Source organism: Patiria miniata, unplaced genomic scaffold (genome assembly GCF_015706575.1).
Source record: "Patiria miniata isolate m_02_andy unplaced genomic scaffold, ASM1570657v1 HiC_scaffold_5, whole genome shotgun sequence".
Classification (NCBI taxonomy): Eukaryota; Metazoa; Echinodermata; class Asteroidea; order Valvatida; family Asterinidae; genus Patiria; species Patiria miniata.
The window spans coordinates 4,029,891-4,046,859 of record NW_024037072.1 but is presented as its reverse complement, the minus strand read 5'-3'; the positions used below and the strand labels follow the sequence as shown (position 1 = coordinate 4,046,859).

At 42.1% G+C, this 16,969-nt stretch overlaps 1 protein-coding gene across 1 annotated transcript in view; it reads left to right on the top strand.

The window, feature by feature from the left end:
- The window catches only part of LOC119740867, a 191,326-nt gene that overhangs the window by 70,012 nt on the left and 104,345 nt on the right, over positions 1 to 16,969 (top strand). Inside the window, exons 53-66 of the mRNA XM_038216324.1 lie at positions 36 to 160; positions 987 to 1,259; positions 1,780 to 2,064; positions 3,867 to 4,118; positions 5,122 to 5,406; positions 7,065 to 7,322; positions 8,442 to 8,717; positions 9,757 to 10,005; positions 11,128 to 11,427; positions 12,771 to 13,034; positions 13,529 to 13,810; positions 14,434 to 14,682; positions 14,893 to 15,177; positions 15,337 to 15,582. Of these exons, the coding sequence (XP_038072252.1) occupies positions 36 to 160; positions 987 to 1,259; positions 1,780 to 2,064; positions 3,867 to 4,118; positions 5,122 to 5,406; positions 7,065 to 7,322; positions 8,442 to 8,717; positions 9,757 to 10,005; positions 11,128 to 11,427; positions 12,771 to 13,034; positions 13,529 to 13,810; positions 14,434 to 14,682; positions 14,893 to 15,177; positions 15,337 to 15,582 (3,629 nt within the window). The remainder of the gene's footprint in view (positions 1 to 35; positions 161 to 986; positions 1,260 to 1,779; positions 2,065 to 3,866; positions 4,119 to 5,121; positions 5,407 to 7,064; positions 7,323 to 8,441; positions 8,718 to 9,756; positions 10,006 to 11,127; positions 11,428 to 12,770; positions 13,035 to 13,528; positions 13,811 to 14,433; positions 14,683 to 14,892; positions 15,178 to 15,336; positions 15,583 to 16,969) is intronic.

Sequence of the window (16,969 nt, the reverse complement as noted above, 5' to 3'; positions counted from 1 at the left end):
TACAACCAGTAATTCTCGTTTCAATCTGACCACAGGTTCACTATCGATGGCCTTACGCCTGACACTTGTTACGTTGTCAGTATACAAGCCCTGGCCCACAACCTTGCAGGAGATGGGTTCTGTGCTAGCGACAACCCATGCATACAAACCACCCAAACAAGTAAGAAAGGTGTAGGAGATTATACAGGTTTCTCTCAAAGATTTTACTGCATTGCGCAGCGTTGAAAATGTTCCAAACATGCGGGCTTGTTGCTCGAAATGTGTTCGAAATACGACACAGCCGATGCACGTTACGCAAGTTGACGCTCAAATTGCCGATGCATGTGGCTGGTCAGTAAGAAATGACGTCATTTGAGCGATTTGAGTCATTTGGTCTCATTTGGTCATTTCCTACAGATCATTCACGTGCATTGTCATTTTGAGCGTCAACTTGCATAACGCGCATCGGCTGCATCGTATTTCGAGCAACAAGCGTGCGTGTTTGGAGCATTTTCAACACTCCACAATGTGTGCTTGATTGCGTAAAATACGCCGTTGCAGTTCTCCTACAGAGATGGCCGTCATTGAGCGAGCCCTATTTGGCTCAGTGGAAACAACAACTTTGTTTAGTTGGGTTTTTGGTAAGCTGTGGAAAACACCAAGTATTGGCAAAACACCCGATCCAGCCCGTGATTGGTAACCAACCAAATTTTGCTGAAATTTCTCAAGACCATTTGGCACTAAAAGGTTCAAAACTTGCTTCAGAAGCCTTCAAGAGCATTCTTAAGAGCATTCTTGTACAGTATGTCTGGCTGATTTTAATAGGTGCATGGAGAAATGTAGACACTCTCTTAGGTGATAGTTTTGACGTTAACGATGCTAGTTTTGGCTCAAGAATGCATTTGGACACCCAAACTACTCTCTTACTAGCACAGTTTGTCTCACCACATCTCACGATGACCCTCCTCATCGACTATAAATATGATTGCAATATGTTTCTGCAACAGCTCCAGTGCCAGACAACGAAGTCATCATTCAAGATTACACGACGGACTCCATTGCGATTGTCTGGAAGCACATTACTGGAAACAACTTCTACCTTCTCTACGTCTACCTGGATGGCGAAGCCAGACCCTCCACTGCGACTCAAATCGTACCCGTGGCTAGCAAAACACGCGACGATCTGTTCTTCTTCACGTTCCCAAATCTGGAACCGGGCCGGCTGTACACCGTCGATGTCGGCTACGGAACGGAATACCTCAGCAAGCAACAGCGAACAAGTGAGTCGGAGTGCTTAGGAAATCTCTGATGCGTCAGTAGAATTACTTGCGATTAAAATGAAACATTTATACCGGACCTTTGCCAATATTTGATACGTGTTGAAGTTTTCTTTTCTTTTTCACTGTTTTTCAATATCACATAATCAAATCTAAAAGAGCAACCAAATTTTATACCGATTTCTGAATTTTGACCCAAACCATGCCGGATCTTTCAAAATCCATCTGGATGTTTTTTGGGATCTTGAAGGGATACCTATGGTACGGGCAACCGCAGTTATTATTTTACACACTGGGCTTGACGGGGTGTCTGTGCATCGGTGTATGATGGGAAGATTCAGAAAGTTATGAGCAAAATGCTCTTTACAGTTTAAGGATAGAATTATGTCATTGGAATCCTACAGAGTGAAAGATTTTGACAGATTCAGGAACATTCCAAGCTAATTTGTCTTGAGAGATACAGTTCATTTTTCTTACACACAACAGGGACTTAACAAATTTCTGGTATCCAATATGACCATAGATCCACTACCGCCAAGCAGCCTAGCCCTGTTGTCGTCCCCCACGTCCACAACTCTGCGCCTGACCTGGGCCGAGCCCACCGGCGGTGATTTCACCCACTACGAAATCTTCTACCTTCCTGACGACGGCACGCCCGCCTCCCCGTTCTCAAGCGGTCGGCTGGATGCGCGTGACGTCACCATCTCCAACCTGCTTCCTGAGACGGCCTATGCCTTCAGGGTGGTCAGCGTAACCGATACACCGCTCAGGACAGAGAGCACCAGAGAGAGGGCGATATTCACCACCAGTAAGTGACATTTATCTAAACACCCCCCCCAAAAAAGAAAGTCCACACTCATTGGAGGGGTCATTATTTTGAATCTGATTGTCTTATTGTAACGTCATGTTTTATAGACCTTAGGGGAATGTTGTTGGCTACATTTTGATACCCCATTTGCTACCAAAGACTGTAAATCGTCCAACATTGACAACGGTTTATTAAATATGATGTAATTTGAAAAGTTGCAAATTTAAAGAGTACACAAATGGAAATTGCTGCGTGACAATGTTACACTGCCTGAAATGAATGGCAGGAAATATCGATCGCACAGTTCTTGTTTGCATTGGAGCACGCGAAATTGAATTACCCTCACTTTAATTTGTTAGGGCACTGTGTAGTTGATAGGGGCCAATTATTGGCATGTGTGTTTGTTCTTGGCAATTTCTCTTCTTGTAATCTTTAAATTTGCAACTTTACGATCTGCATCATTTTCATAAACCGTTGTTAATTTTGGACGATTGGGATGGGCATTGGAAACAATTGATAGGTGCATAATTGTTGGAGAACTGGACAATAGCTCTGGATGAGAGATTCGGGCATAGCCATAAGGCCAAAAAAAAAAAGTCTCCGGTGTCTGGTATGGAGCTCGCCCAAAAAGTGGTGCGGCGACGCGGCTTTTTTTTTTTTTTTACCTGATATTTTTGCTTCAGATGTCGGCTGATGACTGCAAATGGTGCCCGACTAAACTTAGTGCAAATATATGGGAGTCCAGAGAGGCCACATAAAGCTTATTCTCGACCATAACCCAATCTAAAAACACGTTAAAATTGTGCAGCAGCAGGATTCCGGTCAAACCAGTGAGTTTGGCGGTTTTGAGACATCATCTTTCATTGAAAAAAACTTTTTCATTTTGCCGACGCGCATGGCTACGGCGACGCGCGCGCATACCAGAAACCGGAGACTTTTTTTTTTTGGCCTAATCTACTCTTTTTCTTTTTTAAGTAAAGTGACACATAAGTAACTGAATAAGAGTTAAGGAAATTTGTTTTTAGTCTGAATGAGATGGAAAATAGAATAAAACTACATTTTGATGTGTTGTTCTGCTTACAGCCTGAGAATCGAAATGATATGTAGATCAACAATAAGGGAAAAAAATTCCAATTTCATTGCTTTGTAAAAGTAGTTTTATCATGGGTCTTTAAGGCCAAAAAAAAAAATAAGTCGGTCTCTGGTCAGCGCGCGCGTTGATTTTAACCATGCGCGTCGATCTTTTTTTTTTCCAAAATGTTCCGCGGTAGCTCCAACAGCGCCCTCTATTTCCGCACCTCCTCAATTTTTTTTTACCAAAGAGCACCAAGGAATGGGAAATTGCACCAAGGCAAATGATGGAAAGCACCATGGCAAATTATGGAGGACACCAATGTACATGAGGACACCAAAAAAGCAAAATAGTACCCCACCTTGTCTGTACAATCCAAGCTTGAAAAAAAAAAAAAAAAAGAAGCTGTGTGGCCGCGTCTATTCCGGAACTTTGGTCTGACCAGAGACCGAATATTTTTTTTTTTTGGCCTAACTTGAAATTGTATGTGGGGGCTCAGACTCACTGTGTCAGACGAAGTCACTTTCGGTTCACTTAGGTCAAGTCGAAGGAAGGTTGTACCTATCCTCGGTTGCTCCACTGAGTCACAAATCTTGTAAAGTTGCCGCGCCACGACCTGATGTATCAGTGTACAAAGTGCATGTACGACTATTATCCATCATTTCCCGGTGGAATGGATGATAGATAAATAAACATTTATGACTCTTTTTTATGTGTGGAAACTTTGCAGTACCTGCTGTACCAGCCGAGGTCATCGTTAGAAGCGTGACAACCACGAGTCTCCAGGTCACCTGGGGTGAGGTGGGCGGTACCACTGACCCTTACATCGTAGTCCTGACCCCGAGTACTGGTTCCCCGATTTCTCGGTCCGTGCCACAGGATCAGCCCAGACTGCAGGACTTCAGCAATCTCTTCCCTGGACGGAAGTACACCGTGTCCGTCTCGGTGGCTGGATTGATGGGAACGACGTCACTCAGAACAAGTAAGATTCTTGATTAGGGCTAGAATGAAGTCACAGCACAACCACTGTTTGTGTCATGGTGACTGTAGGTAGTAACCATTGCAATGAATATTAATTAGACATACAAATTTGTTTAAACTAGCGCTGCAGGGGAGAAAATCTCCGCACAGGTGCAAGCATTCATACAGCCCGGTTCATACTTGGCGCGACAGCGAAAGAGAACGTGAACTTGTGACGTCATGGCAAGTATTTGCGCTGTGAATTCGTAAAAGTTGAACATATTTTGATTTGGGTGAAGTTTGCAGGCGAATGTTTTATGATGTCAAATTCGATTCGCATTCGCATTCGCATTCGCATTCGCCTGAAGTATGAACCGGGCTTTAGCTTGACCCGTTGTTCTCTGTACTGCCCCCAAACCTGCTCTGCCTGTTACTCTCTGTACCGCCCCAAACCGCTAAATGATTTTATGGATTCATCAGCAAATAAATACAGTGTTCTAAAATGTAGTACAAGTGTTTAATGAGTTAAAACCGGCTCATCATTTACATGGATGAGAATGCAAAGATATAGTGAACAGGACGCCATGAAACATTCAAGGCGAAATTTGCCCAAAATTCATCCAAGTTGAAATGTGTCTGTTGCGTACTTCTTACGATGTCTTTGCGTTCACGTTCTCTTTCGCACCAAGTATGTACCGGATCTTTAGGCTGAGAAATATGCTGAAAGTTACCACATTTTTTTCTGCTCTTGAGAAGCCTTTGTGCCAACCTTAAAGGAACTTGAGAAGTTGACAAAATGTACGTGTTCATACCAAGTTTCAGCTTGCGGACACCCTCACCGTTTATCACTGGATTTTTTTATATTCCACTAAAATCGTCGTTGTAAATTAAGATTGTTATATTTGGAAATAGATCATATCAAAATCACATCAAATCAAAACAAATACTACATTTCATACCAGTAACGTGTGTTATATCAAGGAAACAATTGTTGAGGTTTGGTAGTTTTCTCCAAAATTGTACAGAGCCTCTCAAACCCAGCTTCGTCTCCAAAATCGGCGACACAGCCACCAGCATCACTGTCAACGTCGGCGAACCTAGCGGCGCGCCCGAGTTTTCCGGCTTCAGGATCTGGTACAGTCTCGACGATGGTCCCAGAATCCTAGCCACGGAGATCGGTTTATTAGCAAGCAGTGCCACGATCGAGGGACTCTTCCCCAACACCACGTATCGGATCTCTGTTGAGACTGTGTCTGCGGGTGACGGCTGCGAGGAGACGAGTGATTTCACCGAGACTATGGCCTCAACTGGTGAGAAGAAAACTTGTTTTTCATTAAACTCGGTCCACTTTGTTAGTTACGACAAGATTCTTCAAAATAAAACATGGACAAATATCCCTGTTTGTCATTAGCGTTAGAATTGATCATGCTTCAGATTGATATTTTGATAAAAAGACTTGATGGTCATCAAGGTTTTCTCTCATTAGTCTCTTTTGTCCTACATAAAATGTGACCCTTCAGCACAAAACCGGTTGAAAGTCACACGGCCGTATTTTGAAATACAGCCTACAATATGTTGTACAGGCGAAAATTATCGATATTCAGATTTAGGCATTGGATGCTAGAATAATGAAAATGTTTCACTTTTAGTGACGTTAATTTGTAAATATACGGAGTTCATTTGGGAAACTTTAACGACAAATTTATTGATTTCTTGTTTTTGTTGTAAACTTTCTGAGGCCAAGCAATTGGTAAATGAAAATACCTATAAGTCAGATTCTGTCCTACTTCCCATATTCTATAGGCCTACGTCATTGGAAAGCTTATTCGATGTCCTGTCCAATGAGCCCCAAATCCCAGTTTTCAGAAATTGGTCCAAGTGACCGGTTTTGTGCCGGAGGGGCATTCTGATCAGTTGCATAGGCTCACAGTAGATACAACTTACAATATTAGGCAAGTTCTACCAAGGACCACAGTTAACCGTAGTTCGACTAACTCTGATCGAGCACACGCTGGTCCAGGATGGTTTGACTAGGATTGCCAACTGTTAAGGACTAGCCTACCACGGGTGGATGTGCCACAATTTATTGCTGGTTTTCAGTAGCAATTTGTCACAGCAATCCAGCATAGTGCAGAGGGGACCAGCTGTCAACAAAAATGATGAAAAAATAAATGAAAGTGTGAGTACTAAATATAATTTTCATTGCATAGTTTTCCGTGCTACTTTACGATTGTTGATTATGTAAGGTGGCCTACACTACACAAACAGTATTATTTGTGTAAATAAACAGAAACATCAAGTCTTGAAAAATTCTTTAGCAAATGTGCGACCGCCATTCTCACATGGTCTGATGACAGTAGTTTGACTAGAGTCATTCGCACTTCAACTTCAGCGCGCATGCGCTAGGTATGTCACAAACCAGCCACTAGTTAACCATTGGTCCTTGATCGAACTGTCCTGCTCCTTTCTCAGAGTGTGAAATAAGACACAAAAACTGCTCTTACAAAGTGAGCTTACACCGTCTATTTTGAGCTATCACATTCAGAGTGATAAATTCCTCCAGTAACATAGAGTGCACCATCAGTACACAATTTTACTGAGCAAAGCCATGTTTTGTTTGGACAAATGTTGAAAATCGTCAGAAAATGACTGTTTTATTGCAATTTCAACTTTTTTCTTTTCAATTGCCGAATGTGAGCAGTTTTTTCTGAGAAAATCTAGTTGTGTATCCAGCATGCCCCACACTAACTGTTCCAAGTTTGTATGAACCTGCCTAACCGGAGGTTCCTACACAGAAGCACCGAGCATACCACATTAGAAGTGTCGCATGAATTCTTCAGGGGATTTCTCAGAAAGCTTAAATCAGATTTGCATGTTTTGAGCACCGACAACCACCATCGATGCCAACCACTGTCAACTTTTTGAGACACTCTTTAAAACCTCCGAATTACCATGGCAATGTTTTCAGGTATCGCCAACCCGGCCGAAGTCATCATCCTGTCGTATTCTCGCACCTCCATTGAGATCACGTGGGGCGGCGGCGATCACTTACCAGGGTATCGGAGTACCTCCCTGGACATACAACCCGTGCCTTCTACCCAGCCCATCGTTGACACGGTCGGACGTAGGGCTTCCTACGGTGGTCTGACGTCAGGAGAGGAGTACACCATCACTGTTACGTTGATTGCTGATACGAATCAGATGAACTCTGCCGTACAGAGAACAAGTAAGTGAAACATTTATTACAAAAGGGCTGTGAATGAATGGTAGATATTATTATGAAAGAAGTTCATCAGGCTGGTGAAATTTCAACTTTATAAATAAATTGTCTATAAACACAGCCAATTACTTACGTAGTTTCGTTTACGTTTCGACTAGTTTCACTAGTCGTCCTCAGAACGAAGCACCACCAGTCGGCTGGTGGCGCTGTTGCCTGTTGCGGCCACTAGATGGTGGTCTGGCTGCTTGTGTCCTCCCCAGGGTGGTACTTGGGGTATGAGGGGGTGCCATATGTGTGACAGTTCGTACCCTCCCTCATCTCTGTTTAGAGTTGATCGTCGTCTCCTTATCCATAGACTTTCCCGTAACCAACGTCTAAATTTGTCGCCCTCACTGTGCAAGATTTCACTGTCTGCCTAATTCATCACATCATTGTTGTCTCTAGCGTGTTCTGTTATGGCCGCTTTTGTCTCTTTCCCTTCTGTTGATGTGTTTCTAGCCCTCGTCATGGTTCCAGATGTTAGCTTTTCTATTTCGGTTTTATGTTGTTTGAACCGCGTGCCGAATTTCCTTCCCGTTTCCCCAATCTTCTCCAACTGTGTAATAATTTTCAAAAGCCTCCATTAGGAAATCCAGGCCAGCAATTTCGTCTGAAATTCCTGACTTCTTTTCCTTAAAAACAAACAACTGATTTGGAACTAGTTTACTCATGGCTTCATTGGTTACAATTCAATTCAATTAAGTTCAAAATACTTCATACTTAAAATGGCAATTACATATGGTTGGACAGCTCTCTATGAAAAAACGCTATAAGTAATTACAAAATCAAATCTTATATAAGTAATTACAAGTCAAATTTATAAAATTATAAACAATTAGAAACTTCTTGTAAAATTGATGTAAAACTTCGCTAAAAAATATTCTCTATACTTTAAATACGATAATGAATGTACTCATGCTGACGAATAAAAACAATATGAGTCAAAATGGCCGGCAGGAAACCAGGAACAGACGGTCAACCGCATTTCAACAAATTCAAGCTTTTTTCCCCCTTTTTTCAGATTCGTATTTATTAGTAAATATGGAGAATAAATTGTATTTTATAATTTTCCCTGTTCAATGTCAGTACCACTCCCAGCCACCAACCTGTTTGTAACAATGACATCGCCAGCGTCTGTCTCCCTCCGATGGGCCTCGGGCGGTGGTGTCTTGACCTCGTATGACCTCACCGTGACCTCGTTCGACGCCGGACCACCAGTCGATCTACCTACCATTAGTCTGGCCTCCGGTGCCACGACCCACACCATCACTGGGCTGGACTCGGGCCGAAACTACACATTTAGACTGGTGGTGGTGGCAGGAGGCGAGAGGAGTCCACCGATTTCCGTGTCGGGGATTACAGGTACCAAACTATTACCGTCCACTTTTCAGTGATTCTTAAGAAGAATTTTTTCTTCTCATGTCACATTTACTCAACAAGCAACTTCCCAAACAAACCACCCAAATAACAGATGTTCTTGTCAGTAATCAACAAGTAGTTATTCATTGGTGCGTTTTGCCATCTGAACTTCGTTAAAAAATGGAAGAGACAAGCTTTTTTCCTCCAGATCGTTCATACATTATTAGAAATTCAATAGGAAACATTACCCGATACATCCTTGCATAACTTGAGAGCATGTTGTTTGAAAAAATGTATTCAACGGTGAGTTATAGTGACAAGTCATTACAGTTGAGTACATTTCTTCTCAGTGCAAGACAGAGTGTAAGCCCAGAAGAATTTATAATACAGGGTGAGTAAAAAAAAAAAAAACAACTGTCGGGGCCATTGTTTTAGTGAAGTTCTGTATGTAGCACTTTCAAAATTTAGGATATGAAAGCTCAATTCATAAGCTTTCTTTTAGTGCAAGAATCATTCAAATCAACTATGTACTTTCCAAGTTACTGAATTTTAAACGCAAACACTTTTTTAATGTTCTATCCACAAATCACATAAGGATGTGTGTGAATTGTTTTCGTTTTGCTGATAGAACACGCACTTTTTTTGTGATTTGTGGACAGAACTTTAAAACGGTGGTTGTGTTTAAAATTCCGTGACTTGAAAAGTGCATGAGTGATTTGAACGATTCTTGTACTAAAAGAAAGCCTGTGATTTGAGTGTTTACATACTAGATTTTGAAAGTGCTACATGCAGAACTTCACCAAAACAATGGTCCCGACATTTGGGTTTCGTTTGTTTTGACTCACCCTGTATAGACCCAATAATTGGCCGAGGCATGGTGGTATTTTATCTACTGCTCCTATCACAATGCTTCCTTTATTACTATGGTGAATATGACTGTACAGTGATATTTTGTTCAAATTTTCTGTATACACACAAGCCTGAATACATGTATAAGTTCTCCAACATGTGTAATTTTGACCACTTTTTTTATCCTTCCCAGATTCTCTGATGGAGAGGGAGATTTTTGTCAAGAGCGTCACCGCGTACTCCGTCGTCGTCATATGGGGCGCCATTTCCGGCGCCCAACTCTACACAATCACCATCGACGCCCCAGGGTTCCCCACCGTCAATGACAACATACTGGAAAAGGAATTCACTCCACTGCAACCCGCCACGCGCTACAACATCGTCATCGTGCCCCTCATCAACTTTATCGCAGGGCAACAATTTGAAACGACCGTTCGAACAAGTACGTAAAATAAATTGCTTGTAGTTCCTGGAATTTGTTTAGATTAAAAAAAAGGAGCTTTTACTTAGTAGTCCTGTACAGTCATAGGTCTTAAAATATTATTTGTTCCTGTAGCGCTCAAAACCATCCTAGCGCTTTATGGCTTTATTGATTTTTCAGTGAATAAACACAATGTAATACAATGTATTACAAATGCTAATGGTTAAAGGGATATCCATATATAAGCCAAAGAGAGGTATGATGAATTGGTGGTTCCAGGTTCACATTCCACTGCAGTGTTTATTCTTATTTTGAATTAAGAATAGATTAAAACATGGGAAAAAACATTATTAACTGAGCTATCTAGCCTTTCGTCTCTCAATTTATGAATGTCTTCTGTCAGATTTTTAGATTTTGTTTTTAGAATTAACAACAATTTGTCCAGAACCCCAGAGCGCAATTACATGGAGATTCTTGGCAGAGAATATTGCTGAGCAAATGAAATGCTTGAGCAAAATAAACTCAGAACCAGTGACAAGCAGATCCACACAATATTTCTGCTGGTCACCTTCGTTTTGCTTCTAAAGACAAAAATCTGTACTCGGCATATTTCTATGCTAAGCTGCATCGACCCATGAAATTTGACACTCCATGCCAAAAGAAGGAAACTGCAGCCCAAGAAGAAGACAAATGTGACTCGTTAGCACAAAGCCAGTCACTTGAAACGAATTTTTAAAAACTGAGATTTTCGGACTCGTGAGCTTTCCAATGATGTATAGAATTTGGGAGTCGGACAGAATGTTGCGGAGTCGTAGGTATTGTCGGTTCCCAATTTTCATCAATATTCTGTGAATTATAGGTTATTGTATAGGTTGTATTATAGGCTGTATTTGTGACTGATATTGTGCTGGAGGGTCACAACTAAATTTTTACTTCACCCATTTAATCTAAGCATTAGCTTCAATAAGAAGGATAAGGAGCTAAACATATCTAAACATTTTGACAATGTGATTGAGTTCCTTCATTTTTGTGTGTGAACTGAATGCCATTTTACTTCATCAAATTCGTCATCAAAAAGTCGACATAAGCCCCTTCAATCATGTTCAACATTTATTGATCATCTTTCCCTTCATTTCTTTCCAGACCCAAGTTCCCCCGGCGCTATCAGCCTCGTCGTGTCGACCCCGACCTCTCTCACCATCTCCTGGGTGCCGGCCTTTGCCGACTCCTTCGACTTCTACCGCGTGTCCATCACGGACCCCACGGGTAACGTGGTCCAGGCCGACCCTGTGTTCCCCTCTGAGCCTACCCAGCTGGCCTTCAGCGGTTTGGATCCAGAGACTGCCTACACAGTGGCGGTCGGTACCGTCCTGCTGTCGGATAGCACCCAGAACTTTGAGGAGCAGGAGGGAAGTACCGTGCAGAGAGAAACATACACCACTGGTGAGTGTTTTACCATCTGTTCCACGGACTTTGGATACATTTTAGAATTTTTTTTTAATTATTTATGCAATATTTTATCACTATTTAGGATCATGACATAACATTGATCACTGATGTAGTCTGAATTGTAGGGCTCTTGTACTCCAAGTCTAGCAGAACGCAGAAAAAAGGGACACATACACGTGATTTCGAAGTCCAGAAGAAACTCAAATTTATTCAGCAAAAAGAACTCTGAGGTCAACTCACCGCACCGCTATTCAGAGCAACAACCAGCATAGAGAAGCGCAGCTAGACAAAACTTATTACATTGTAGCAACTTTAGCCCTCCCTGGAGTGGCCAAACCTTTTAGTATTCTATTTATAGAACTCCTCTCTGGAGCGCGCGCTTCTTGTAACAAAGGAACTAGGTCAGCGCTCTGCAAACAAAGGCCGTCAGAGCCCTCTGGCAGCGGCTAGTGAGCAAAACAACAGAAGTGCTATACAAACTGTCTGTTGCAATAATATTAAATTAATAAACAAGAAATTCTGAAGAAAAGCCTGAAAAGGAATCTTAAGAAAGCTGCAGATTGTGGTCGGAGCTGAAATCCTAATCCACAAGATGGTCCTGGTTGGTGGAATTTGAAACATGCCTAAAGATCACATTTTGTCACAGAGATAGAAGGCAAGACAAATGGACCTTTCCTTTCTATAAATGACATAGTGTACATTGGCCATTAGATCATGACTTTTAGTCGGGTGACCGAAGTAGCTCTGTCAAACTTGGTCACAGGCACTGAAAAAAAAAATATACACAAACCAATGGAGGGCAGGGCTTATGATCCACTCAAATTTACAATAACCATATCATATTGAATAAGAATGTGAACAAAATCCAATAAGAGAAGGAGCAAAAGACTTGTTGTTTTTTAAGCTGTTGGATTCGAGAAGTGTGTTCTTTAACATTCTTCGATTCTGTTGGATTCAGCATTATATTTTGGTGGCATTGGTGGCTGGTGGGTAAATCGCTCACTTACTACCAATGTGGACTGGGCCCGATTCCCAGCTCGGAACATTTGTGAGTAAGGTGGTTTGTTGATTCTCTCCAGTGCCACGATGGTTTTTCTCTGGGTTCTCTGGTTTTCCTCCATCTGCAAAAAAAAAACCAACACTTTTGATCTATGGCTGTGCTCCGTGGCCTAAGGTGCCTTTTATATCCCTTCAGCTCAACCATGTTGTAGCCATATTCAGCTTCTCAGCTGCGAGTAAGGATGATTAGCTCCCCAAACTGTTAAGTACTATTCCTACAGAGCACCTGGAGTTGTTTTAGGGCTCGTGATGGCAATTCTGTTTTACCTTATTTTCAGCTCAAATTGAAGACAACATGATCATCTGTCGGGACGTCTCTACCAACTCCATCACCCTCCTCTGGAATGAAGTCCCCAGTGCCACAGCCTACTCTGTCTTCGTTACCCCTCCTGTCGGCTCCAATCCTAGGGTGGTCGCAACGTCTGGTGGTAACACCGCTTCACTGGTACTCAACAACCTGTTCCCTGGACGAGCATACATGTTCACAGTTCAAGTCCAGCCCGACAACTTGGTGGCCAACTTTGAGAAGTCAGGACGAACACGTAAGACCCATTTTGGAATCAATACTTAAGACCCGATTTGGAATCAACACATAAGAGCTAATGTGTAATCATTACTTAAGACCCATTTTGGAATCAATACATAAGATTAGATTTTAAAATTAATACTTAAGACCCGATTTGGAACCAACGCATAAGAGCTAATGTGGCATCATTACTTAAGACCCAATTTGGAATTAAACTTAAGACCCAATTTGTAATCAGTACTTAAAAACCCAATTTGGAATCAACGCATTTTTCCATTGTATAACCTGGGACCCAGCATTCATTTCGCCTGCTCAGAACAGCAACCCTACAGAAAAAGGACCAAAAATATTTACAAATTAAAGTCACAAAAATGAGAATACAATATCAAGTAGGTATATGTCAACATTCTTTAATTTCAAATTATAAAAGTAACAAGCTCCAAAGTACATGCGAGACATAAAATATTTCCCCAAAGTTTCAGTTTACCAACCATTTTTCCCTTGGCACAGTACCCGCTGCACCACAAGCCCTAGCAGCCACCCAGACCACGGCCACCAGCATCAGCGTCGTATGGCAAGCCAGTGCCAGCGAGGTGTCCCTCTATGAGGTGACGTACTCCCCGGCCGACGGAACCCCACAGCCGCCCATCGTCATCGAGGCCACGTCGCCCCGCGAGGTCCGCGTGGAGAACCTCCTGCCAAGTACTCAGTACTCGTTCTCGGTTAAGAGTATCTCCGGCCAGGATACTTTGGTCACTGAGAGTGAACCTTTGACTCGCGCTTTCTCCACAGGTTAGATTTTTTTTTGAAAACTAAATTATTTTCACGAGGGTTGCTTGTTAGGCAAGGGGCTCCGTTTGAATGAACAAAGAAACTTACCAACAAAAATTGTCTCTGGCAGCTGTGTCTATTCCCGGACAAAAAGGCAGTAAGAGATTTCCGTAAAAGATGAGGGAGAACTTGAACCTATCTGTTTCCTTCAAAATAAACCTCAGCAATTTCATTGACTTAAAGGAGGAACATAGCTAGGTTGCCATTAAGAGTGTCACTCAAATTTGAAAACCTTTATCTTTTTGTTTGGAGTACCATAGATTTGGTCGATATTTGAGGTTGCGATGTCTGATGTGACATCTTATGTTTATGCTTCATGTGTAGGCGAATGCAAAGGGAATTCGACGTCTTTGGCAGCAACATGTATGATGTTGAAATGTGTTCAAATTATGCTAAGTTGCAGCAATGTGGCATTTCCACTGCACTATGTATACTGGCTCTAAAGTGAGATTTGCACGTACTTTGCGTCTCCCAGTTTGGTTGCACAGCAGAAATCTAAGGACCTCCAGAAATTCAAGCTAAGGACCGCCTTCAAAAACCCAAAAGAAATGTAACAAAATACAACTCGTAACTTTACCCCCCAGCGACGCTGACCGCGGGCGACATCATCTGCCTGGCATTTGACAACACCTCCCTGACTGTCAGCTGGGGTGAAGTCAGCGGCTCCTTCCTGAATTACGTCCTGCGGATCCGCCCCGGTTCCTTCGTCGATCAGGTCGTGCCGAGGGGTGCGGATCGCTTGACGACCTTCAACAACCTCAGTCCCGGCACCGAGTATACCATCACCCTGATAGTGGACCAAGCTGAGCAGAGTTCCCTGGTTAAGAGAACAAGTAAGTGTTTTTTCAATTTAATAATTTAAGAGACTCTGTCTGAATATTTTACTAACCAATCTGGTGATTGCCATTAATGAGGTGTTGCACATTTTGTAGGTGTTCTTAGTTTGAGGAGCACATGTATTTGAAAACACTAGTGGTCAAAGGGACATGAAATTTATTTTTTTGGTTTTTCTTCCCACTTTTCTTGTCTCCCCCACTCCACAGAGCCCCTACCCCCAGCCAACCTGGCCGTCAATGACCCCTTAGCCACGCCCACGTCGGTCACCGTAACCTGGGAGCGTCCTTCTGGCGTATCAGATCTCTTTGAGATTGAGTACAGCCGGGACAGCGGCCCCAGGACCAACGTGGAGTTCGTCGAAAGCGACGTCACTGCGTACACGTTGGAGAGTCTCCTGCCCGGCACGACGTACAACGTGTTTGTGACCACGGTAGCAGGGAGAGGCGCTACTGCTATCAAGAGTGAAGCGGCTACGACTCCAGCAAGCACTGGTATGCATGTCATTGGGGAATTTACAGACGTTGCTATTTCCATGGCTTTGGCTCTTAAAGGATAGGAGTGTTCCTAGTTTTTAGACATTCCCATAACAAATGAACAAATTGGAGTACCGCCTTGTTACCCATTTCCGTGATTGCCTTTATCCTTCGCAGTTGCATTTGCCCCGCTGGAAATTGGCGTTCTGGACTTCACGACCACCACCATCAGCATAGCCTGGGGTGCCGTGGCAGGCCCTGATGTCATCTACGGTGCGTCCGTCTCGCCCCAAGGCGTGGTAGACAGTGTCAGTCAGAGCCAGCGTACCGCTTTGGTGACGGGCCTGACAGCCGGCACAGAATACACCATCATTGTGTTTGTGGTGGGTGGCAGCACGACTTCATCCATATCCCAGCGAACACGTGAGTACAGATGCTGTTTCATTTCAAAACAGTTAACTCTTTGTGAAGTAATTTAAGTTAAAAAAAAAGTTGGGTCTATTCTTTTTGTTTGTGACAATCTGAAAAAAAAAAAATTATCAATGTGAATTTGCTAATTTGTTAATATTTTCAATAAAGAAATGCTGATCAGTGGCAGATAAAATAAGTTTCAAATTTATGATTTAGGATCTTGTTTATCCTTGCACAAACGTCCTCAATGTTTGTCAGTTGTTGCATTTTACATAATGAAAGCAATATTTTAAAAGACCGAAAAGAGTGCAGAATTTAGTATATTTTCCCCCCATTCAAAATTCCAGTTTTGATTTCCCATTGTCAGTATTGGAGAAAAGGGAGAAATATGTTCAATTAAATTTTTAAGTAGAGATGCATCTAGTGGTGAAGAATATTTCAGTTGAGGTTTTTGGAGCTTGTTCTTTAATTTAATATAAACTTCTTAAGAATCCTGTCAATTCGTAAGTGAAATAATGTACATTTGTGACCAGCTCCACAAAAAGGGTATTAAGTCGCGCTGAGCAGTATTGTGTGATGGCCCGCTCAACATTGAGAAGGTGAAAATTTCGTCAAAAGTGATTTTCATTTTGGGTCATGAATGACATCATTAATACCTACAGTTTCAGGTTCTATTCACAGAAATGTTGATGTTTATGATCAAAGTGGGAAAACAACCATTTTGTGTGCATCGTTCTGTTGTTCTACCACAGAGCCAGCTATTTCAAAGCCTGTTTTCTCAGTTGTGTAATTTGAACTCCAAGGAAGTAATTAATATGCAAATACGTCATATCTCCATTATACCTAATGAAAGCTTAAATTATGGGCTTTCCAACCATGTATATAACTCAGTTTCACTTTTTTTGCGACATAATACCCTTTTTTTGTGGAGCCGGTCACATTTTAGATTAGGTGCAGTAGATTATTTAGCCATCAATCCAAATTTTTTAATATGGTCAAAATTGCCCAACTTCAATGATACATGGTCAACAAGAACAGGAAGTTTGTGGTAACACCGCTTGACAACAAAATTCTTTTAAAGGTAGAGTAGACTATCTCCAGCTATCCAAAAAGTAACTGACCAAAATTTTGATAAAAAGCTTACTTGATTTAGAGATAGTAATGGCATTAAACTCCCTGCGAAATAAATCCTTGTGGCAAGCTGTCATTTTGAAGAAAGCAAAAAAAAAATTCCAAAGATGAGTAAAGTGATGCATTTCTGGAAATTTCCGTTAGTAGTTGACTTGTTATATGCTTATCTGTAAATGGGTGTGCGTGCGCAAGCGTTGACACAACACACACGTGAGCATGTTTGCTGTTATCCGTCGGTTCAGTGTGTGACATCTTGAAGCTGCAATCG